The sequence below is a fragment of the Aspergillus aculeatus genome (assembly GCF_001890905.1).
Source record: "Aspergillus aculeatus ATCC 16872 unplaced genomic scaffold ASPACscaffold_2, whole genome shotgun sequence".
In the NCBI taxonomy this organism is placed as follows: domain Eukaryota; kingdom Fungi; phylum Ascomycota; class Eurotiomycetes; order Eurotiales; family Aspergillaceae; genus Aspergillus; species Aspergillus aculeatus.
In genome coordinates, this window is record NW_017962977.1 from 699,668 (window position 1) to 722,552 (window position 22,885).

Here is a 22,885-nt window from a genome sequence, read left to right on the forward strand (position 1 = left end):
CATCTCATTTCACCTTAGCCCCCCCACCCACACAAATCTCTTCTCTTTGTTTTCCTACTCTCACTTCTCTTCCTCCCCTCTCACCTATCTCCTTCGGCATAAACTTCTTCCATCAACACCACGTGACTCTTTCGAACCCTTATAGCTTCATATCTCTTTCAAAGATCCTGAATCACATCACAAAGCTGGAATTCGATTGTGCTCTTTCTAACACCGAGGTGAATCTTTCGCTTCTTCCCACCCAGAAGAAAGGAAAGATGCCTCCAGGTAGGAAGAGGGCCTCGTCGTCCCAGGAGGAGGGGCCGCCGCCCAAACGATACCAGCTCCTCCTGACAGACACCCTCGATGACCAGGCAATGGCTGCAATGGAAGAGCTGGACCCAACCAACCCGGAGTTTGTCAGAACACTGCCGTACTCTGGCGAGGGAACGACGGCTAAATCCCAGTTGGCCTGGCACCTGCCGCCCATGCACAAACTGAGCGACATCTTCAAGTCGATCACCCAACGAGCAATAGAGCTGGGCTTAGACAAGTACCTGACCCACGTCGGTTCCAGACATCTCCGTGTAGTCACTGTCTGCTCTGGCACCGAAAGCCCGTTGCTAGCCCTGGAGATGGTGCAAGAAAGTAAGCTTTTGCCCTCCCTCATTGCTAGTGCCACCACCATCAGGATAACTGACAAACCCACCTTTTCTTATTGGGAAGATCTGCGAAAGTTCCATAATAGAGAGCTTGCATTCGAACACCTTTTCAGTGCCGAGATCGTACCCTTCAAACAGGCTTATATTGAACGTAACTTTCATCCCCCGTTGCTTTTTCGCGACGTAACAGACTTGAAAGGCCGCGTAGCGTGAGTTCTCTTTCTTATTTTTCATCTCTTAAAATGAAAATTGTCTTTAACTCTTCCCCAGTCAAACGGCATACGGCTCTTGGGCAAAGATACCCAAGGATGTTGACCTTCTTGTCGCAGGCTTCTCGTGCGTGGACTTCTCAGCCTTGAACAACAGGCAGAAGACGCTCGACGAGACGGGTGAGTCCAGCGGGACCTTGCGAAGCATCCTAGCATATGCCAAAGCGTACCGTCCTCGGCTGGTCATCCTCGAGAACGTGAGAAGCGCTCCATGGCCCACTATCAAACAATACTGGACCGACATCGGCTACACCGTCGTGCATTCCGCCGTCGACACAAAAGCATATTACCTGCCGCAGACGCGCGAGCGAGGTTATATGTGCTGCGTGGAATCCCAGCTCCTGCAGCAAAACGGTCTGTCTGCAGAGAGTGTGTTGTCATGGTCTGATCTGATGTCCAGCTTCACACGTCAGGCGAGTTCCCCAGCAGGGATGTTTCTCCTTGATGCCAATGATAGAAGGCTGCACCAAATTGCTAATAGCTTAACATTCCCCGCGTACCGGGGTCGTGCGTGGGAGAAATACGAGGTCCGTCATCAAGCATATAGACATACTGAGCACCTTGGGTACAAGCGCCCATACACCAGATCCCTCGACAACGGGACTTGCCTAACACCAGACTTCAGTTGGCATCTATGGAATAGGTCCCTAGTGGAGAGAGTCTGGGACACCCTTGATGTGAACTTCTTGCGCAAGCTCAAGGAAGGCTACGACATGACCTATAAAGAGTAAGTTAGCTTCGAAGATCCTCAGAGCCGTAGAAGAGTGCTAAGCTAATCAACCTTAGGAGGTGTATTGATCTTTCGCAGGGTATTGAACGCGAAATAGACCTTCGTGCTTTTGGTCTGGTCGGCTGCATCACTCCTGCCGGTGTCCCCTATCTTACCAGCAGAGGAGGGCCACTTTGTGGAATCGAAACGCTTGCTTTGCAGGGCTTACCATCGGATAGACTCCTGGTCACCCGCGAATCTACACGTGAACTGCAAGATCTTGCGGGTAATGCCATGAGCTCAACGGTCGTCTGTTGCGCAATTCTCTCAGCACTGATACTAGCACACCTAGTCCTTCGTGCAGGTGAACAGTCTTCCGCATCCCCTAAGGTACAGGTCAAGCACAGAGCTCTGTGCCCGGGAGACGACTGCCGCATGATAAATGATGACATGCAGCTTACCCACACCGTCGAGGTAAACACCCAAGAACTTCAAATTCAAGCCGCACGCAGCACACGTTACTGCATGTGTGAGGGACAATTGGAGGTTGAGACAAATATTCTTCAATGTACCCTCTGTGGACACACAGTTTGTCCGAACTGCGGCGGCAATCCATCGCATGTCTTCGAACCTTGGTCTGGCATAGAGCGCATTCCGCCCATGGAATTCGTCAGTGAGCTCAGAAGCCTACTGCCGGCGCGCTTGGTTCTGACTGGCATCTCTCGCAACATTTACTCCAAGCTTGTTACAGAATCAGAGACCTGCCCGTCGCAGATTTGGTCACTTTTTTGGCAAGTCATAGAGCCCAGCATTGATGGTAAACTCTCACTCTTGGATATCAAGCGCAGTGATGTGTGGACCGTTCAATATGAAGGTCAAATGTCGAGACTGAATCTTGTGATAGGTGAAGGCGGTCTCGAATGGCTTCTCTATGCATCACCTCCAAGTCACAAGCCATCTCTGTCCCTCATCCGAGAGATCCTCTCCAAACCAATTGCACGACTCAGACCAGAGCATGGTTTTCTCCTGAAAGGCGAATGGGAAATATGTTCTCTGATCAGCCTCAAGGGCTATTTAAATGTATGCGCGGGTGGACGTCAAATTGATAGCTACGAAGTTAGAAGTGGCCATCAAGATCCGCAATTCGTTGGGTCAAAGGTTTGGACGCGTATTGAAATTCAGGGCTCAGACGAAGATGTGCAGAACTTAGATGCTGATATTCGAGGTTCATATGAACTTTTGCCAGAATGCGGGACTGCATTCGCATCTTTGCATAGGAAAGTCACATCTGAGAAGGAACCTGTTGTTTATCTTTTCTTGGATTCGACCAAGCTTGGAAAGCCTGAGAATGACTCTTTCGTTTTCTCTTTTGAACATCGATTCATCTCTGGATATGATCGACGCAGAACGATCGCCGAAATATCGCACGCTTGGCGCTCTTGGAAAGCGAGCGACATACCCGAGTCTGTTCCTGTGTATCACCGCAAGTGGATCAAGGCATCAGCTGTGTCTCTAACCCCTCATGCTCCCGCTGCTTCCATTGAGTGTTATAGCCTGGCACCTGACAGCAAGATTATCAACAGCGTTTCTGACTGTCATAATGCCAATACCACCTTGCTCTCATTCAAATTGCCAATGACAGGGACGCAACTAGACAACCCAAGTGACCAGTGGGAGACGATAAATCCAGTACACTCGGCTTCGAAATTGCGAGACTTCTTTTGGTTATTTCAGAAAGCAGCAGGCTTCGATCCTTTTAAAGAGTGGCAGGATTTAATTCACGTGCAGACCGTGAAAGATGGCAATCGATCAATCTGCGATGTATGCGCACCACCCAGACCACGGTTTCTGCCGGGTAGAGATCGACGGGGCCGTATGGTTACTTACGAAGACCCGTATGATGCAGCCTTATATGAGCGCCGAACGAAGTTGAAGCCTTCTGCGTTCCTGTTCTTCCGTCGCATTTGTCAAACAGGCTCCGGCAATCTGTGTGTCACTCTCAATATCCAAGTTCTGATTCATCAGGCGTATGACCGGTTGTGTGGTTCTGAGGTGGTCGAAGGGGCCCGGTTCCAATGGCGCCTCTTGCCCAACTCATATGACACACGTAACCACTGCTTCTCGGATCTCAGCCTAACCAGCAACCGCCACGACCTGCCGTCTTTTCAACCCCCTAATTTCCGGTTGAAGTTACGGCCTGAGCAGTTGCGATCCTTGGGTTGGATGATTGATCAGGAAGGTGACAAGAACGCACCATTTTTGGAAGAAGAAGTAGAAGAGGCACTCCTTCCGCAGATGATGTGGCGTGCTGAAGCTAGAGTTCTTGTTCCTAAGACTGTCCGGGGAGGTGTCCTCGCAGATGATGTCGGCTACGGCAAAACCGCCATCATTCTGGGACTGATCGATATGCAACACGAAAACCTTCGGATGCCGATTCCAGACCCGAAGAATGGGTTCATTCCCGTGAAAGGCACCCTTGTCGTTGTTCCTGGAGTTGTTTTGCGACAATGGGAGTTGGAAATCAAGAAATTCTTGGGGTCCAAATATAAGGTTCTTGTCATTGGCTCAGTACAGAACCTCTCAAAGGTACCCATCAAAAATATCCTTCTCAGCGACATCATATTGGTGTCCTGGACTGTCTTCAACGGCGATGCCTACTACAACAAATTGAAAAATCTCACTGGAACGTCACGGGCGCCTGGGAATAAGGCTCGCGATTTTGAGAATTGGTTCACGAACGCACTGGCTTCGCTAAAAGATCTAGTTAGAGTCCTGGCAGGAAAAGGCCCCGATGCCTTTCTCGATGCAATCCGCTCAAAGCGCCAAGATGCCGAATTAAGCCAGAGGCAGGCCACATATTTGCCGTCTAGGCGTTTTAGAGGGAAATCATATGTCGATGCGGTCCGAAATTGGTACAATAGTGCTGATTTTGAGGAGCATGACGGCAACATCTCTAGTGCTGAAGAAGATGCAGACCATATGGAAGATGAAAGTGACGAGTCATTGAAGGCTAGGGTGCACCATTGTTTGAAATTTCTGCCTTCGAAGATGTTAGTCCCCGACGGTGATGATGATCCTGAAGACTCAGCCAGCCCAAGCTCAGCATCGGATGATCCTGAGGGACAGGTACCGTCAGGTACCAGCAACAAAAGCAGGAAACCTGGCCGCTCGGAGTCTAGCAAGGAAGTCTGCAAGACATGGAACGACCTGAAGGAGTTCAATATCAATGGCCAGCCCGATCAGGCTTGGACAGAGGTCAAGATTCTTTGCCTCCATGCTTTTGCTTTCAGTCGCCTTATCATTGACGAGTTCACGTACGCAAGCAATGAGAGACTCGAATCCTTCCTGACACTCGAAGCTGGCTCGAAGTGGATCTTGTCGGGAACTCCACCTTTGAATGATTTTGCCGATGTCAAGTCCATTGCAACATTTATGGGGGTCCATCTGGGGATAGACGATGATGAGTTCAAGTCGCAGAACGGTCGACTCAGGTTGCTGTCTAATCAGCGATCCGATGCAGAGAGGTTCCAGTCCTACCGAACGACCCACAGCGACGCATGGCATCAGAATCGCCACGAGGTTGCACAAAGGTTTTTGAGTCGGTTTGTTCGCAGAAATGTTCCGGAGATTGGCGAGATCCCCTTCACTGAACATGTCATCCTAATCCGCCCAACACCGGCTGAACAGGCACTCTACTCCGAGATGTACAGGCAATTGGAAGCATGTGATGGCAAGCTCCGCCGTCAGGTCAAGTCTCGATTCGATGGCGATCAGGCTAGTCGGCTAGATGCAATCCTGAGTACTAGCACAAGCTGCGACGAAGCACTACTCAAGCGCTGTGCTTGTCTCGCTGTCGTTGGTAATTGGACGAAGACCCGGGGACCAGAAGTCACGACTTGCGAATCTCTCATTGAACTCAGGAAAAAGGAGATTGCCGACCTGCGAGAAGAACTCGTGAAAAAATTGAGACTAGCGGCGTGGATGTACTGCGAATGTGATTCACAGTCTGCCAGGTTTGACAATTTCGTCGACGCCGTCACCGGTCACAATTTTGGCGACAACTCGGTGACAGAAACCGTTTGCTCTCTTTTGGACGATGCAGTCCGCTCATCGAATCCGAGCCATTGGAAAGAATTCTTCGCACCTCCGACCAAAGTCGATCCACAGCAGTCGGCAGGCAAGCAGGACAATGGTAACGTTACTATCAGCCCTGGTACTCAGAAACGTGCAGCAAGAGGAAGATCATCGAAGGCCCCGCAGTCAAAGAAGTCCGCCGGCCACAGAGAGAACTATAACAGCAAAACCGTACTCCCAGCAAGACCTGCAGGATTGGCCGAGATCGAGCCACAACTGCGCGAAGTTACAACTGCTATGAAAGGGATGATTGACGAATGGGTTTCGCGCAAGCGTGGCGTAAGATTTCTCAAGAAGACACGGTCGATGCAAATCTGCGGGCAGATTTCTAAGTGCTCTAGTTGCAATAGCCGGCCTGACTCTCTCGACCAATTAAGCTTACTAGGTTCTTGTGGTCATTCGCTTTGCAAAGACTGCATCTCGCAGGCTGTGCAGAAAGAGGAATGCAGTGTGGAAGGATGCCGCGGTTCCGGCAAGGGCTACAATGTCATTCCAATGGCCACGTTGGAGCGCGAGACTGTCGACAGAGAGACCGCATTTGGCGGCAGCAAACTCGACAAGCTGATTGAGATCATCCGCGGCACTCCTCAGGGCGAGCGGGTCCTCTTGTTCATTCAGTTCCCAGATCTGATGCAAGCCGCCGCCAAAGCATTGAATCTCGCCAAGATCAAACACACCATGATCACGGCAGTGGAAGGTAGGTCTACCGCGAAGCTCGACAAGGTACAGGCGAGCGGATTAGGGCAGACAAAGGTGTTGATTCTGAACCTTGGAACCGAGTTGGCTGCGGGATTGTAAGTCAGAGCCGATTCCTCTCGCAAACGTTTCGTGGGTGTCTAACTATGAGTTATAGGAACTTGCAGCAAGCGAACCACGTCATTTTCCTGTCACCCCTGCTGATGCAGACTCAATATGATTACGACTCGACTATGACCCAAGCCATCGGCCGCAGTCGACGGTTCGGTCAGACCAAGCATGTTCACATCTACCACCTGCTGGCCAGGAAGACCATTGATGTGACCATCTTCGAAAATCGTCGCGACAAGGCTCTTGTCGAGGAGGGTGAGAAATCTGTACGGGTCACGCCCGAGGAAGTCGCAGATGAAAAAACAATTAGTTGGGGAGAACAACCACTGATCGAAGACGAAGCGATTTAGGTTGTATTGAAGATATGTTGGTTGTTCGGCGATCAGCATCTGGTGTCGCTTCTGGATCTGTCTTGTCATCTTGAATGCCATGTATGTACGAGTTAACGACAGCCAAATTGCAGCGATAGCAGTCAAAGCAGCCTCAGGGATGTTCTTACCAGTACTTGCTCAGTAGGCTTTTCAAGGACATGTGGAAAAACCCCATGCTAGGATTCCACGGGCACCTTCCTCAGATGCCTTGAAGACGCTTGAGATCATGCTGGGGAAGGCGCAACCGAACCCTACACCCGAGATTCCGGTGTAAGGGTCGGTTGGGGAAGGAATTGAGATCGTACGGAGATCGAGCACAAAGCCCAGAAGTATTGAAGGCGTGTTGTCTCTGCCGGTCACATGATTCCTAACTTTGATGGTATCTGACGACTAAGCATGTTATGATAAGGTGTTTCGATTAGTCGTAGAATCTGGATTAGGATTATTTTGCAGAGTAGGTAACCTAGAGGCAACGCAATTCCGGTGATTGAACAACTAAAAGACTCCATTGGGTACTGCTAACACAACCTTCTATGGCAGATCAAATGACTCCCACCATGACTCGGTTTTCCTCCTTGCGCAACAGGAAGCAAGCGAATATGGAAGCACAACGTACTGTACATGAGCATCATCCGAGTTGCCGTGTCTGGAATTTACCGGCCAGGAATGTTTTTTCGAGATAAAGAGAAATTGAGATATAGAACGATGAAAAGGGGAAAACATGAGGGAAAACTATCGAACCTTCCAACGCACGGCATCGAAAACTGTATTCAAATTATAGGCTGACATTCATTTATTGCGCGGGCTGATCCAAGGCTCCATCCTTTCTCATCATCGTCTCCGGGTCCCAGACGGGGTCCACCAGGTTCGTCAGGCCGGCGCTGTTCTCGCAGGTCTGTCTGCCGGTCAACGGGCCAGGGGCGGGCACCTTGACGGACTGGCCGGCCTCAGCAGCGGTGGCCGACTCCTTAAGCGCGGTGAGGAGAGTCTTGATGGATTCGGGGGTGAGATCCTCGTAGTAGTCGTCGTTGATCTGGACCATAGGGGCGTTGACACAGGCACCCAAGCACTCGACCTCGACGAAGGTGAAAAGACCGTCTTCGGTGGTGTGTCCAGGGGTGATGCCCAGATGTTCCGTGATAGCCTTGACGATCTTGTCGCTACCGCAGCCACCGAGCTGGCAGGGTGTCTGTAGGCGGTGGTGTTAGTGACTGCGCGCGGTTTGAAGCAATGGGATGGGTTTCAAGACGTACCGTCGTGCACAGCTGGACGAAGTACTTGCCAACGGGCTCCCGGTTGTACATGGTATAGAAAGTTGCGACTTCGTAGACACGCATGGGGGGCATCTCGAGGAGGCGGGCGACCTCGTTCATGACGCTGATGCTGGTGTAGCCGTGCTGGCGCTGGCCCAGGTCGAGAATGGGCATAACAGCACCCTTCTTGTACTGGGGGGGGTAGCGCTTGAGGATCTCATCGATGAGCTTGAGGTTCTGGTCGTTGAACTTGAAAGGGACGGACGGGTTGTTGTCGGGCTTGTTGCGGTGCTAGTGAACCCAAACCGTTAGCCTCAATTATCCCAACCACAAAGACGGCGTCTCCTGTTTAGCGACTGTGAACGAAGAAATGTCCGATAGAACCGCGAAATCCGAATGGTGACCACGCTGGCGGATGCAATTGCACATACCACGGCAAGGGAGTCGCTGCAGCGTTGCGGACCAGCCGAGAAAGGTCTGAATTGAGTCTTAGGGAAGTTCTGGAAAAGCTGGCGGCCAGTCCGCGGGACGGCGGGGAAGAGTTTGGAAGCCATTGCCGGTAGCGACGGGGAGAATTGAGGGGGTATTGGGGGCGAGGAGAAGAGATTCGATCTGATGGATTGAAGGTGAGCGCTCGACTTGGAGTCGAAGAGGCGTTTTGCGGAAGCTACAGCTGACCAATCACCGCCGACAGATTACTCCCCGCCTTGTGCCAATAAAAGAGAATCACTCAGCAGCATCATGCTTTCAATTTCACCATCGCTCTTCGACAAGCTTTCCACCTTTACGGAGAGGGTCAATTCTCGGTCGAATACTTGCGATGAGTTATCTTGAGGACTAATGACAGCCACTACCGCGAAATTTCCGAAAACGCGAGCCTCCCCCCGAAACATCCTCGTAACGCCGCACATCCGCTCTTCGATTCCAGATCAAATTACACATTCTCCATCTTGTAAACCTCATACGCGACCTCCTCGTACGGATGAGCCTTCACCAAAGCCTCCACAGCCTGCAGCATAATCGACCGTCCCAAGCACATAACCTCCACCTTCATCTCCTCGACATACTCCACGTCGCCGACCGAGCCAATTGCGGGATTGGCACCCTCTCCTGGCAGGAATTGTCCGGTTCCCCGTGTCTGGAAGCAGCATTTGGAATACTTGCCGCCAGGAAATGTTCCGGCACCAGTAGCGAACACCGCATCCTTGCAGACGTCAAGGTGGGAGTGCGGCACGAAGAAAACGAGTTTGTAGCGGTCGGGAATATGCTGGGTAGCCATATTTCGGACGCGATGGGATTGGAAGGTTGGGAGTTTGCGTAGAAGCTGGGAGGTTTCGGTGGAAGTGGAGTATCGGTAGGTGGTAGCAGCAGCTTTAGATGCGGTAGAAGAAAAGGTTGATCTCAAGAAGGGAAAGCTCGAGGATGAGCAAGTCCGGATAAAGTGGCGTAGAAGAGGCTGCGATACAATCGCGCGGGAAGCCGGACGGCCCAGCATTGGCATGAGGGGTTATTGGCTTCACCAGGGGTCTGCTACACGGTTGACCATCTGCCCGAAGCGCAGCTGTTACATTGACGTCCTCACGGTCCTTAACGCTTGGCAATCCCTGCAGTGTTCGTTACTAATCTCGCCCTGACTGATAAATCCGGCGATAGAAAACGAGCCTACGTCGCCAGGCTCACACGCGGAAATGAAGTCGGTCATCAACTTCACGTGAGTATCTGCATTTTCGCACCCGTCCACCCATGGGAATTGAGTTTAATCCTTACGAGACTGCAATGGTTCATGCGCATCATCATCTCATTATATAAACCGAATCTATATGAACCCTAGTCTACAGACATTTATACTCTAAGCCAGAATAGCGAACTTCTCGACGTGGGCATCGATCCGCTGCAGCAGTTCCTGCTTGCGGTCCTCACCGATCCAGCTCTCGGTGACACTGTTGACGGCAATTGTCTTCCACTCATTCACGGAAAGGTTGAACGCCTCGTGGACAGCGCAGTAGTTGTCCAGGATATAACCACCGAAGTAAGCCGGGTCATCGCTGTTGAGCGAGAACTTGACACCAGCATCCAGGAACTTGCGGATGGGCACCTCCGCCACCGTCTTCACGCACTTGAGCTGAACGTTCGACAGAGGGCAGACGGTCAACAGGATGTTCTCGCGAGCCACACGCTCCATGAGGGCCGGGTCCTCGACGAGCCGGATGCCATGGTCAATGCGCGTCGCGCCCATCTCCAGGGCAGCGGTGATGTAGGTAGGATCACCCTCCTCACCCGCATGGGCGGTAAGACGAACGCCCTTGGCCGATGCGGACAGGTAGATCTCGCGGAACATGTCCTTGGGAGGGCCGACCTCGGAGGAAGAGTAGCCGAGGCCGTGGATCACCTCGGTGTCGAAGTGGTTGTTGTCGAGGATGTTCTGGTAGGTCTTCTTGGCAGACTCAACGGGGAGGTGGCGAACGAAGCACAGGATGAGGCGGGTGGAGAGACCGAGCTCCTGCTCGGCGCGCTTGCAGCCGGCGACGAAGCCGGCCACGATGGTCTCGTAGGGAATGCCACGGTCCTGGTGAACCTGAGGGTCGAAGAAGACCTCGGCATGGTGCACGCCGTCCGCGTGAGCCTTCTTGAAGTAGGCCCAGGCCAGATCGGCGAAATCGGATTCCTGGATGAGCACGGACATGCCGATGAAGTAGAAGTGGAGGAAGTCGTCCAAGGAGCTGAAGTGACCATATCTGCTAGTCAAAGTCTCGATAGACTCGTAGGCGGGTTCAGACTTGGGGTCGGGAAGCTGGACTTGGTTCTTCTCGGCCAGTTGGAAGATCAGCTCGGGGGTGAGGCAGCCTTCCAAGTGCACGTGGTGCTCGCACTTGGGAAGGCCAAGGAGGAAGTCATGCCAGGAAGATTGACACATATTGGATTGTTTTATGATCAAAGAAAAGAAAAGGGTATCTTAGAGAAAAAGAAGCAATGCTTGATTTGGAAAAAAGTACCTAGCAAGAAAAACAGCAAAGAAAATCACGAAAGAAGGGAGAAGACTTTGCGGGAGAATCTGAATATAAGGTGTGCACCAGGCTCCATTTTTACGGAAATCCAAAGGAGATGGTCTCCCAAGATGGCTGCTCGTCCGACACGGGTGGATCCATTTGGGTCTCACACTCGGAATAAAGTCAACGGTGTGGATTGCAGTTGGTCGGCAGCGATCCACCAGGGCGGAATTCTACAACTCTTCTGGAAGCACGATCCATGATAAGCTTGTTTGGTGCGGGTGAGAATTTCAGGCACGCCCGCACATCGGTCACATACCGAGTCGGAATCGGCCGATGGCCTGGAGGGCGGAGAATTTTCTTTCCTGGGTAGTATAACACCCCTGGCCACTTTCACACAGGCCCAAATCTTTGAGCAGAACTTGATGGACAACGATTAGGAGTAGGTATTATACTACCGTTTGAAGGAATATCTGCTTTTGTTGACTGCAAGTTTGTGTTGGTAGAATTGAGGTAACACCGTATTGAAGTCGACCTCAAGAGGTCCGTAGTGGGGGGGAGGGGTTACAATTATCGTTCTGTAGATGCGTTAGATGATACACAAACCATAAATTATACGCCGCAGCTACTACTGGAAAAGACTTTGAAACAATGATGGAGATGAAAGGGCATTTATAAATGAAAACTGAAAGAAAGCGGGGTAGGAGCCGGATTTTGTCGGTACGTATTGGAAAATAACCGGATCTGTAGACCCTTGAGCTTTGCATAATCTAAAATTACATTCGAACATGAAATTCTCGCGCCCCCTCTCGATGTTAATGCTTGAATGAACTTTCGCTGCCAGATTGACCACATCGCTATCAAAATAAAGATGGGATCAGATATCAGATATATACATTGATCTCGAAACATATACACCAAGTCTAGCGTAGGAATATATCCACAGCGACAGAGTGAGGCTAAAGGGCTTTATGGAGATGGTGGGAACGTCAATTGTGATATGAGGGTCATAGTCATTGGTGGCAGTGGTTTTTCGCCGAAGACCAGCATTCGTCGTTGTAGAAGGAGTAATAGTAGGAGCTGGAGTCAGCGCAGGAGTCGGTGCAGTCACAGCAGCCACTCAACTTACCGAATGGGGTAACAGAAGAACTGAAGAGAGCTGCAGATGCATATTTGACCGAGGTGGTTTATAGCAACCCGGAGAAAGAGAAACCAATAAACACAATAAAAGAGGAAGGTGAAATGGGGAAGAGGCACTGAACATAATGCTTGCTGATATAGGTTGAAGCTTTCAAGGCTCGTCTCATTCTACTACTGGATTTGATGACTGCAATGGTCTATTGTTGATGCTATTCCTGCTGTGGTGATACACGATGACTCCGCTCTGATTCTATTCCTAGCGTCCACTACTGCAGAGATATAGACTTGCCTATAATCTGAGCTCATACTGGCGGAGTAGACGTATCGCAACGAAGGGCGACAATGGCGCCTTGAGATAGAAATCTATGCCCTGGCACCATCCAGATATCAAGCGTCAAACAGCAATCCCCGAATCCCCACTCCACAAATCTTAAACGAAAGCCTCCTAGGCTGCCGAATAATTAGTCCCTCTCCATACCCCCAGCCTGACTGGTGATTGGTTAGAAATCAAGTCAAGCAAAGGACCTCGACTCAAGCTGCTGTATTTGCAGTCTAGCTTTGTTTCAGCTTTGTACACCATGGGCATCCATCAGTCACAATGGGCTTGAAGCCTGTGTCTCAGGCACTCCACACGTCCACTCGGTTATGACCGAGGTATCGGGCCATTGCTGTATCATTGCGAGAGACCCTACCTGTGGCTGTGTAAGTAGGTAGTGCTATTGAGGCTCGTCGGTATAGAACTGGTAGCAGCCGGCAAAACTACGCAAAGGCAAAACAGACTAGTCTTGGTAGTTGATGATAAGACATCTCTGCCTACAGCAGCCAAGTCAAAAATTATCTAGGTTCATTGGTTTGATGAAGCGCTGGGTATGTGTTCTATTGAATATGAGAACGTCTTTGGTTCAGCCGTGGCCTCGGATTGTCGCCATAGATATGACTTTGTGCTCGAATTCTCTGAGCGGTACAATTTGAGAGGTACGATTCTCGTTCTGCGTCATTCTTGTCAAAAGACTGAGCCGCCTGACGGCTCTGCGGATTCAAGAAACATTTTGAGGTTGAAAAACCAGCCCCATCGATGACCGGATAAGTAAGGAGACAGACGCACAGTCATCCCCTATGACATAGAACTCAAGGATGATTAGGTATGGTAGTTTCGAATTGTCGTCTGTTCCAGTCTAGGGTAATTCTCAACCGCCAGTCGTGCCTCGGCTTGCGTTCACAGTCGCCCAACCGCCCCTGTGGGCTCGTGATCATCAGCAACATCACGGAGTCTGATGGGGTATGCTAACAAAGAGAGGAAATGATAGTCAACGAAGTCTCTCATATCGGTTTCCATTGCCATAAATGTTTTAGCACATCAACTTTGTGGATGTAAAGTACAGTATGCGTATGTTTCCCCGGATTTGATGCTCTCTCAATCCACCCGACCCACCCCAAGCCCCAAATCCCTGAAAACTTGAATGCTGATCTTCATTTTAAAGTTATCAGATCGGATCTTCAATCAATGCTTACACAACTCTATGTTTACTCATGGCAAGCAGCATAATTGACAGCTGATCTTCCCAACCATTTAGTCTCAGTAGCCTTGCACATCCACATGCACCTCATATCCTTAAAAATCGGTTTTGAAAAACTGAAAATTGTTCATTACGAATCGTATCTAGAATTTATGCTCGTCTAACGATCTCCAAAAATGACCGCCCAGAAATAGATGCCAAGACTTGAAAAAACAAAAGCTAGAGGTATGAAAAGAGAAACAAATAACTCCACTCGTCATAAATCAGACCCGAAGCTCGGCTCCTGCGGCTTTCCGCAGCCGGTTCATCACCGCCGCGGCCAGGTCACCTTGCTGATCAGGCACCCCCTCGACATAGATGACATCCACCCCTACTTCATCCATTGCCCGCAGCGCTGAAAACAATCCCTGGGCAATCGACTTGATGTCCGGACCGAGATGGCAGTCGAAGGTCTGTTTCGTCACCACACAAGCCTTGATCTTGTCCTCAACGGGGACAGGGAACGAGACCAGATTCTTCATCAAGCTTTCGACGGGTTTCGCGCCGCTCTGGATCTCCTCCTCCGAGACGAGTCCCAGCCCCTGCTTCCACTTGCGCGTACGCACCACCCCGATGCTATGCGCGCCGACCGCCGAGTCCTCCAGGTCCTTGCGGATGTGGTTTCGGATGCCCTCGTCGGTGGATTCGGGCTCGAAAAGGACCACCCGAGCCTTGGGGGAGTAGTGTCGATACTTCATGCCCGGCGCACGAGGCACCTCCTTCACATCGAGCGTGCCGTCGTGATATCCGACCTGCACATTCTCCCATCCCGGGCATTGTCGCAACTCCTCGATGCCGATGCCCCCGGGACGGAGGATCGCCGGGGGATCCGAGAGTCCGTCGATGACTGTGCTTTCGACTCCGACTCCACAGGGACCCCCGTCGAGGATGAGCTCTATGCGGCCTTGCAAATCATGGTGTACGTGCTCTGCGGCTGTCGGAGACGGTTTCGTCGAGGCGTTGGCCGAGGGGGCCGCGAGTGGTCGGTCTGCGACATGGATCAACAAACGGGCCAGCGGCGACGATGGCATCCGGACGCCGAAGGTAGTGAGGTTCGAGGTGACTTCGTTCGCAAGGGGGGATCCGGAGGGGTTCGGAACGAGGATCGTGAGAGGACCGGGCCAGAAGCGGGAGATGACCGAGTCGTAGATGGCGGGGAGCTTGTTCTGAGCGGTGCTCGTAATCCGCGTGGGACTGTGATGGACGGGGTTGAGGATGCGCTCCAGCATTCCAAGGGAATCCACGTGGATGATTAACGGGTTGTCGGATGGCCTCTGCTTGGCCTTGTAGATCCCCTGCACGGCGTCACTGCGAGTGGCATCGGCCCCTAATCCATACACTGTCTCCGTGGGGAATGCGACGGGGATGTCGCTCGTCTGCAGAAGCTGTGCGGCTTCTTCGATCGCAGCCGCTTCGGGGGTGTTGTTGTTGCATTCATCAGCCCACCATTGCGCGAGTGACCGCTCACCAGGACCTTCCTTGTTGAGTCGGCGAACCGACACGATCCGCGTGTCTAGCTTGGGAGACATAGTGGCTGTGGTGGTAGAAGAGGAAGAAGAAGCGAACCGGACAAAGCTGCGCGGGAATCCGCCAGCGAGAAGACGAGAAAGGAACAACACCACTTTGAACCGACAAGGGGGATATCAATTGATATCCGAGACCATAAGGGAGAAAGAATAGGCTAGTCGCGGGGTTGGGTCAATATGGTCGACAAAAATTCTCCAAGTGGGGGGGTAAAGAGTCACAAGGGTGCAAGATTATTCGTTCACTCTTTCATATATGTCAGATTGGATCCAATTTCTCCTGGCTCCTTTCCCCACTGGACTGATTCGGCCCGAGGGACTATTTGGCTGCTAGGAAAAAGCGCAATCAAATGTCATTTCCCGATGACTCGAGAGAGACTTTCGCGCCAAAAAAATTCGCGATGACGTCGGCTGCCTGGTGACTAAGCGCAGGCATCCAGGCCTGGTCCGGTATGTCCCTCTTCTAATCAGCCAACTTGCAGTCAGTCTAGTATGATATTCGATTATTCTGATATCATCTTACTCCTAGCCTGGCTCTATAATATCATCTTTTAATTTGCCACAAGATGGGTCCAAACCCGCCAATGCTTGTTCCTCCGTATGGGCACGTCATTGGTGTTACAACAAGATGAGCCATGGACTAGGCGGCACATCAATATCAGGTGCAATCCATACGAATCATCTATGCAACATACTAAATTGAATATCACGAAATCTGATAGACGAAGGCGTTGAGTGACCGAAGCGCTCTTTGAGCGTGTCAAAAGAATAGAGAATGTCATAGTAGTAAGACAAATGTTTAGGGATTGTTTATCACAGAGTTTGGTTTCTAGTCGCTATGGAATGCACGGTCCTAGTTCCGTATCTGTGCGCATGGAGATCATGTCATCAGAGCATTTGTTCATCTCTGAAGGGAATCGAATGGTCGAGGATTAATCGCTCAAAACCTATTTCTTCTTTCCTCCTTTACCTCCTTTGTTTCCGCCGCCGCCGCCACCACCACCACCTTTCCCTTTGCTCTTATCACCTCCGCTGGCCCCTGCACCAGTCATGATGCGTACCTTGCCCACAGGGACTGAGTTAATGATCTCAGTATCCTTCCACCCCTTGATCAGCTCGCCTTCACGCTCGCGGAGCTTCTCGGCTGCTGCCCGATTAATGCCAGCGTCCTCAGCATGCTCCTTCTTTACCTTGCCAGTCGTCGTTTCGGCGACCCATCGTCCAATGATCTCCTTGACAGCCTTTCCCTTCTTCACAGTACCAGGCTGCAACTTGATCTTGTACTTGTATCGACCCAGGGCAGCCCAGGGGGCGCACACCGGGATGGCCGCAAGGATGTCATCGTCAGGATGAGGCGTTCCAATCATGGCAGGAATCCATTCGAGATCCGCAGCTTCCGCGGCGGCCGTCTCCTCATCGTAGTCGTCAGCACCTCCTTCGAAGAGAGCCTGTCGTTTGCGCTCGGCCTCCGCTGCTCGCTCATGCTGGGCTCTGCGACGCTTCTTCTGGGCCTCAGCTTCCTGTTCACGCTTGGCTTTCGCTTCAGCCTCTGCGGCGGCCTTGGCGGCCTTCTCGCTGTTCACGCCCAGCAAGCGGAGTGCCAGCTCCCGCTCGTCTTCGTCCTGGTCTGCGTACTTGGCTGCGACCTTCTTTGCCTTGCCCTTCTTGCCCCGAGTGGGGCCCGCTTGCTTGGTATTCGTAGGCTTGGCCGGTGCACCGTTCGACCCCGGCTTCTTTGCGCTCTCTTCAGTTTCCTTGGGCGTAGTTTCCTGGGAGTCGAGTGGCTGTCCTTTTCTGAGAAGACGACGCTCTCGAGCGGAAAGTTGTCGCTTGCCCTGATCTTGAGTGGAGGCTAAGCTTTCTTCCGGCAGAGTCTCGTCCCCAGCTGTCGTCTCCTTTTGAGGGGACTGCTCCTCCTGCTTTCCTTCCTCCTCGGCATCCTCGTCACCCGACGGGCTGTCATTAGCATTGATAGAGTTGCCGGCTTCCGCTTGAGCTGGCTCGGACAGTCCCCGTTGGAGCGGGTTTCTCTCCGTGATAGCCTTATCTTCCTCAGCTTCTTCATCCGACTCTGAGACCGGCTCCTGCTCCTGCTGCTCTGGTTCATCGGGGCTCTCAGGTTGATCAGCTTCCGCCGTCTCGGATTTCTCTTCAAAGGGCTCTTTGCCTTCCGCTGCTGCGGCGGGAGCACCGCCTTCCTCAGCGATCGGCTCCGCAGCCGCAGGCTCGTCGAACTGGCGTAGCTTGTGGTTCCGTAGACTCTCTTTACTAACCTGGAACATGACCGCAAATCCCAGGACAAGCTGGGAGGGGGCCAGGAAATTCTTCTCGCCCTTGATGACGAATTCGCCAGTAGGGACAAGACCACCCACCTCAGCGGTTTTGGAGACTTGGCTGGCATTGACCCAGTAAGCGGACATGATTGCCTTGGAATCCCAAGCACTCGATGTAGCAACACATAGATTCCCAGCTTGAGAGAGTGTGCTCGGGGGGATGGGCGCGTTGGGCGTGCCCGCTCTGTTCTTGACGATCATTGGCGTAGCACCTTGAAGGTCTGCATGCACGAAGACATCGCCTTTCTTGAGGTACCGCCGGTATAGCATCTCGCTCTGCATAGCATCACGGCCACTAGTCCTAGTCAGAATAGATAGTTCAAGATGTCTGAAATCGAAATACTTACCCGAGAACCAGGTATCCCTCAGAAGAGACGAAGAAGAGGAATTTCTCGAACCAGAAAAGCTTTCTAGCCGGGCGAAGAACCTGCTTCTCTTGCTTCAGGTTCCGTTTCAGATCCTGCGTCACTTTCTTTTCGTGGCTCTTGAGCGCCTTGGCAGAGGACTGCGTCGTCCGCTGTTCCTTCACAGCGGCCTGTTTCTTCTGCTCGTAGTACTGGGTCGCATTCGCCCATGGGGAGAGTCCAAGATCGATGTCAACCACCAATACATCGGCCCTCTTTTCAAAATTCTCTTCGTCCTCCTTCTCATCTTCCGACTCGTCCTCGTCTTCGTCATCCGAGAAGAGCTCCTCGCCGTCACCTTGCTCCTCATCGCCAGCCTCTCCCAGAACCAACGTGATCGTATTCTCATGAAGCTTAAGAGGCAACTTGATAATCCTCGCAACGGGGTTACCCCGGCTCTGTTCCATCTCAATCAGACGCGCAATTTCCACCCAGTCCATTCCTTGCGCAATCAGACCATTGACCGCATCCATGGCCTCCTGCACCCGGTAGACATTGTCCTCGATAGCGGCCGCCTTCCGAATATGCAGCCCCTGGACCTCCTGCAGGGCACCGATCCGCTTCGCATGCTCCTGCCGGACAGCATCCAACTTTCTCTTCGCGGCCTCCTCGCGCTCCGTGAGCCGCGACTCCAGCTTCTGCGACTCAATGGAAGAGAAATACTCATCGACGGTCTTGTTGAAGTTCTCAAACTCCAAGATCGTGACCCCGGGCTTGCCCTCAAACTGGCGCGGCTTGAACGGATGAAAGTCCTCATACAGGAGCGCCGGCGGCTTCTTGCTCGAGGCCTCCCCGTCATCCTCCCCCTCCTTCTCATCCGCAGTCCCCTTCGCCTTGGGCCTCGTATCCTCCTTCGCAACAATATACCCAGGATGCCCCTGCCCAACGGACAACCTATCCGTCTCCCCCTTCGCCACCTCCAACACCTCGACCACCCGTCCCAACAAATCCCCATCTCCACCATCGCTCAAAACCTGCTCCAACGGCGTCGCCGGATCCAACCCCACCACCGCAAAAGCATGATCCAGCAACAGCGGCGGATACTCGGGGAACCCCTGCGACAGCGCCTTGCGCAGCACATCCGTATTCTTCTTGCGGGACTTCTTCGGCGCGGCATTACTGCCTCCTTCCGCCGTAAACAACTCCCTCGCCTTCTCAACCGTCTCCCGCACCCGCTGCGCCGTGATGGCCGGCACCCCGTGGTAATTCTGCTTATTGTCGACCGCGTACCTCATCCCGACGCGCGTCTCCTCCTCCTGCCCGTCGCCCGCCGCGACCTGCCGGAACAGCGCGAGGATGGTGTACTCCCGGTCGGTGAGGATGATGTTGCCGCCCGCAAAGAACTCGAGGAACAGGTGGTACTGGCCGTCGCTGAAGGCAAAGTCAATGACGCGGTCCGTGCCGAGCTGCTGGACGGCTGTCACGCGCCGCGACTTCAGGAACTTGCGCAGGCGCGTGACGAACGGCGACGGCGCCGACGCCGTCGCGCGCGAGTACTGCGTCACATGGCAGCGGAAGCCCGAGTCGACGACGAGCTGTTTGCGGTGGTCGGGTTTGGCGAGTTTGAAGAGGAAGATTCTCTTTTCGGGTGGGACAAAAGGGTTAGATTGGGTTGAAGCTGGGATCCTAGGGTTAAGTTTGCAGGGGAAAAAAACTTACCGAGGAAAGATCGTAGATGTTCGACACTCGCAGGTTGACGAGTTCCGAGGCAAGTTCCTGGGTGATGACCTGGACAAGCACAGTACATCGGTCAGATACGTGGGGGTTGGTCCGGGGGGAAGAGAGGGTGCAAACTCAAAAAGCTGAGCACAGAACAGAACAGACCTTGACATCCAACGAAGAGAATCTTTGCTTCATGTTGGGGTATTGGGGTATTGATTGGTTCCCCTCGAATCTGTTAATTAGTGGTGCGCTGAGGGAGGAGGGAAAGAAAAGTGATTCGATAAGCCCAAAGAGTGCTTGCTGAAATTGTCCCTCTCGGACGGCGGAGAAAGCGGGCGTGACGTATGCGGGGCTGGATCTCGCCTATGGTTTGTATCGCTTTTCCATTGTATTCGAACGTTATCTTCTCGATGAACTCCGCACGTGCGTATACTCATCTGCTTTGGATACTATAATCTATATTGAGCAATTGGACTTTTTATGCCAATTAGGTATATCTTTCGATTTCGGTGAGTCTATTTCGTCGAATTTGGCCAGGAATTCGTCTGTACTCGACTCACAGTGCCGCAACCAAGCGCTCGCAATATTCACCCCTGCGAAAAAGAACATTTATGGGAGTATCTATAACAAGTCAAATTCCCCCGAAACAGAGTTTCCATCAAAAGCAACGATATCTCTTTCAAGAGAAACATTGTAAAAGAAAAATATCATGCGGATCAATACAACGCCAGGACCAGCCAGAGAACATAAACAAGACACATTAGAAAAGAAGCCGACAGAACCACGTTCTCATGCATGAGTATCAAAACATCAGTACACACTCTTGTCTCCACCAGTTTTACATCTGCCGCAGACCCTCCGCCAAACGGCGCTTGCCCAGCTCCCACGCATTGAGCAGACCCTGTTCCGACAAATCGATGCTCTTCAGGTTGGGCGCATCGGGGGCGGGAGCGCGGCTCACGCGCGAGGCGATCAGCACGGGGTCCGTTTCGAGGATGATACCGTCGTCGATGATCTCGTCGATGGCCAAGGCGACCAGGTCGTAGTTCTCGACGATTGTGCGCTTGTCGGTGGCACCCCTGCAGACAGAGCAAAGTGCCGTGTTAGTTACCGCTCGTTGGCCCGTGGGGCAATCATGCCTGAAGGGGAAAACGCACTTGAATAAGATCCCGAGAGCATCCCGGAGAGACAAGACAACGTTGTAGAGCAGGACTTCGTTCTCATCGGCGCTGCCAACCACGTAGAGCATCACGTCGCTCTCCATCTTGAACACCACGATCCGGTTGTCGTAGAGGATCACATCGCTGGTCTGCTTGTTCGTCTTCTCGAGGAGACCCTGCTCGAAAGCCTTCTGCTCCTTCAAGGTGGGATAGGGGTTCGCTCCGGGATAATCGGTCGAGTTGGGGGCAGTGCCGGCCGGGGGGTGAGGAGGGGAGTAGTACTTGGCGAAGATGCGGGACCCGTCGTCGGCCGACATGAGAAGGACGGCATTGACGGAGAAAAGAGACAGAGAGCCGGGCATGGTGGCTAATGGGCCAGAGAACGACTGGTTTCGAGAATTGGGGTGAGTGGTGACTGCTCCGATAGGACTTACACCTCCGTACTACTATTTACAAGCTGGCCGCAATCCGGCCGCCGCGTCAATGTTTCTCCGGCCTACACTATACAATGAAGCACCTACGACCTGTACCAACAGTCACTTCGGCTCAAGCAGAATCTCGATTTCATCTTCATTTCCTACCTAACATATACAAATAGCTCTCTGAGGCCTTTTGTCATGATATCTCAAATTTACAAGCTCTATGAAATATAGTTAGGATACTAAGGCACTCCTGATAATGAGCAGCTCGTACCTTTCACCTCAATTTATGTCTTCGCCATCCTCCAAGAGGCACCATCATGAAGCTGAAGAGGCTTACCGGACAGCTAGCGAGAGAAGGCCCACATCATTTAGGAAGAACGGAGTCCACCTGGAACTCAGTAAATTTCACGGTCTGGGATCGAACACTTATTTCGCGATCGTCTGGCCCTGGCTGGTGCTTTCGAACTTGAGTACGCCTTCCTGAGCACCGAAGATTACTTTGATCTCAAGATCAAGTTTGTATGTTAGTTTCCCGTGGATAACTTTGTTCTGGAAAAGGGAATAGATGCGTGCTGGCAAAGTCCGTTATGATCTTGCCAACGGGATAGATACCTATGATAGAGAATCAGATGGTCAGTCAATCGATAGTCTACTGTCAGAGCTGCAGAGATTTACGGGCTGTAGTTGGTTGAAAAGTAAGAGGCAGAGGCAAATTGGCAGTTATCGGAGCCTCTTTAATAAACGTTACTCCGGCTTTGTGCGCGTGTTTCCGCAGCTCACCGAGAGCTACCACTAAGGCGTTTGTCCTGGCATGAACTACTGGCAACCGTTGCAGAATGCGAAGCCTCAAATTGCCCATAATATCGCTGAAAACAACGATCCGACATCGGGGTATGTTAAGTGACCTAACCTACCTTGAAAGCTTCTAGTGTGAACGTTTGTTCTGTCGCAGGCATAAGTCTATCGTGTTGGTAGGGGAAAGCAAAGAGGACACACATGGGCTATAGCTGAAGACAGAATGTCATAAAACTGAGTTTCTATCTACTCTATAGTACAAGAATTGAGGTGCCAAGTGCCAAGCACATCAGTAAAGGGAGAACAAGCGGGGCCTCGTAAAGCACGTCCATTCCACTCGCGATGGGGGATGTATATAAGCGCAATTGTATGTAAGTATGTTCATCAAAACAATGAGGGGCATGATTCAATAATGGTAGGGCGAATTTCGTTGGCCATCCCAGTATACAATGGTGTTGAAGAAGCGAGTGACCTTAAAAAACAATTTCCCATATAGCCAGGGCATTCATCACATCATTCCGGTTCAAAAGGGTGTGTGGGTCGTCTATCACATAACCAATAGCAGAGAAAAGTAAAACAAAGCATTTTCTCTTTCAGAAAGCGGGGTTGGGTTGCGAAAAGCGCCAGACTTGCCATGAACTGAGAGCAAGCTGGGCCCATCACCAACTCGAACACCATGATGATGATCAACACCAAAAGAATTGAGGTAAGGGCGGGAG

At 51.9% G+C, this 22,885-nt stretch overlaps 7 protein-coding genes across 7 annotated transcripts; 1 reads left to right on the forward strand and 6 right to left on the reverse strand.

Annotated features, from left to right (window-relative positions):
- Window positions 1–365: 365 nt before the first annotated feature.
- Window positions 366–6,910, forward strand: ASPACDRAFT_1878458 (putative SNF2 family helicase; the record flags this gene model as incomplete). Its single annotated transcript, XM_020198138.1, has 5 exons — window positions 366–627; window positions 706–850; window positions 912–1,637; window positions 1,697–6,547; window positions 6,607–6,910. 5 exons carry the CDS (start codon window positions 366–368, stop codon window positions 6,908–6,910), a joined length of 6,288 nt encoding a protein of 2,095 aa, XP_020059881.1.
- A 444-nt stretch (window positions 6,911–7,354) lies between these two features.
- On the reverse strand, window positions 7,355–8,738 carry ASPACDRAFT_1852502 (complex I 24 kDa subunit family protein; the record flags this gene model as incomplete). The annotated part of the gene is made up of 3 exons (XM_020197251.1): window positions 7,355–8,120; window positions 8,185–8,475; window positions 8,616–8,738. 3 exons carry the CDS (start codon window positions 8,736–8,738, stop codon window positions 7,725–7,727), a joined length of 810 nt encoding a protein of 269 aa, XP_020059882.1. The 3' UTR covers window positions 7,355–7,724.
- A 380-nt stretch (window positions 8,739–9,118) lies between these two features.
- On the reverse strand, window positions 9,119–9,685 carry ASPACDRAFT_39160 (uncharacterized protein; the record flags this gene model as incomplete). Its single annotated transcript, XM_020200555.1, has 1 exon — window positions 9,119–9,685. One exon carries the CDS (start codon window positions 9,683–9,685, stop codon window positions 9,119–9,121), a length of 567 nt encoding a protein of 188 aa, XP_020059883.1.
- A 348-nt stretch (window positions 9,686–10,033) lies between these two features.
- aah1 (adenosine deaminase) lies at window positions 10,034–11,098 on the reverse strand (the record flags this gene model as incomplete). The annotated part of the gene is made up of 1 exon (XM_020199068.1): window positions 10,034–11,098. One exon carries the CDS (start codon window positions 11,096–11,098, stop codon window positions 10,034–10,036), a length of 1,065 nt encoding a protein of 354 aa, XP_020059884.1.
- A 2,937-nt stretch (window positions 11,099–14,035) lies between these two features.
- On the reverse strand, window positions 14,036–15,746 carry ASPACDRAFT_111364 (L-threonylcarbamoyladenylate synthase). Its single transcript, XM_020195548.1, has one exon. It carries the CDS (start codon window positions 15,394–15,396, stop codon window positions 14,092–14,094), a length of 1,305 nt encoding a protein of 434 aa, XP_020059885.1. The 5' UTR covers window positions 15,397–15,746; the 3' UTR covers window positions 14,036–14,091.
- Window positions 15,747–15,908: 162 nt separating this feature from the next.
- Window positions 15,909–20,101, reverse strand: ASPACDRAFT_1894395 (putative DUF814 domain protein). The gene is made up of 4 exons (XM_020198692.1): window positions 19,952–20,101; window positions 19,787–19,855; window positions 18,071–19,707; window positions 15,909–18,018 (listed from the first exon to the last, which is right to left on the reverse strand). Exons 1-4 carry the CDS (start codon window positions 19,982–19,984, stop codon window positions 16,338–16,340), a joined length of 3,420 nt encoding a protein of 1,139 aa, XP_020059886.1. The 5' UTR covers window positions 19,985–20,101; the 3' UTR covers window positions 15,909–16,337.
- A 170-nt stretch (window positions 20,102–20,271) lies between these two features.
- Window positions 20,272–21,266, reverse strand: ASPACDRAFT_111366 (coatomer subunit zeta; the record flags this gene model as incomplete). The annotated part of the gene is made up of 2 exons (XM_020195549.1): window positions 20,272–20,868; window positions 20,947–21,266. The coding sequence occupies 2 exons, from the start codon at window positions 21,264–21,266 to the stop codon at window positions 20,628–20,630; spliced, it is 561 nt and encodes a 186-aa protein (XP_020059887.1). The 3' UTR covers window positions 20,272–20,627.
- Window positions 21,267–22,885: the final 1,619 nt, after the last annotated feature.

What these genes read in the sequence shown, in the direction of transcription:
- ASPACDRAFT_111364 (XM_020195548.1), bottom strand. Translation starts at nt 15,396, where the DNA reads ATGTCTCCCAAGCTAGACACGCGGATCGTGTCGGTTCGCCGACTCAAC.
- ASPACDRAFT_1894395 (XM_020198692.1), bottom strand. Translation starts at nt 19,984, where the DNA reads ATGAAGCAAAGATTCTCTTCGTTGGATGTCAAG. An exon ending in TCTCTTCGTTGGATGTCAAG is followed by an intron (nt 19,856 to 19,951) that starts GTCTGTTCTGTT and finishes GTGCTTGTCCAG; the next exon opens with GTCATCACCCAGGAACTTGC. An exon ending in ACATCTACGATCTTTCCTCG is followed by an intron (nt 19,708 to 19,786) that starts GTAAGTTTTTTT and finishes CCACCCGAAAAG; the next exon opens with AGAATCTTCCTCTTCAAACT.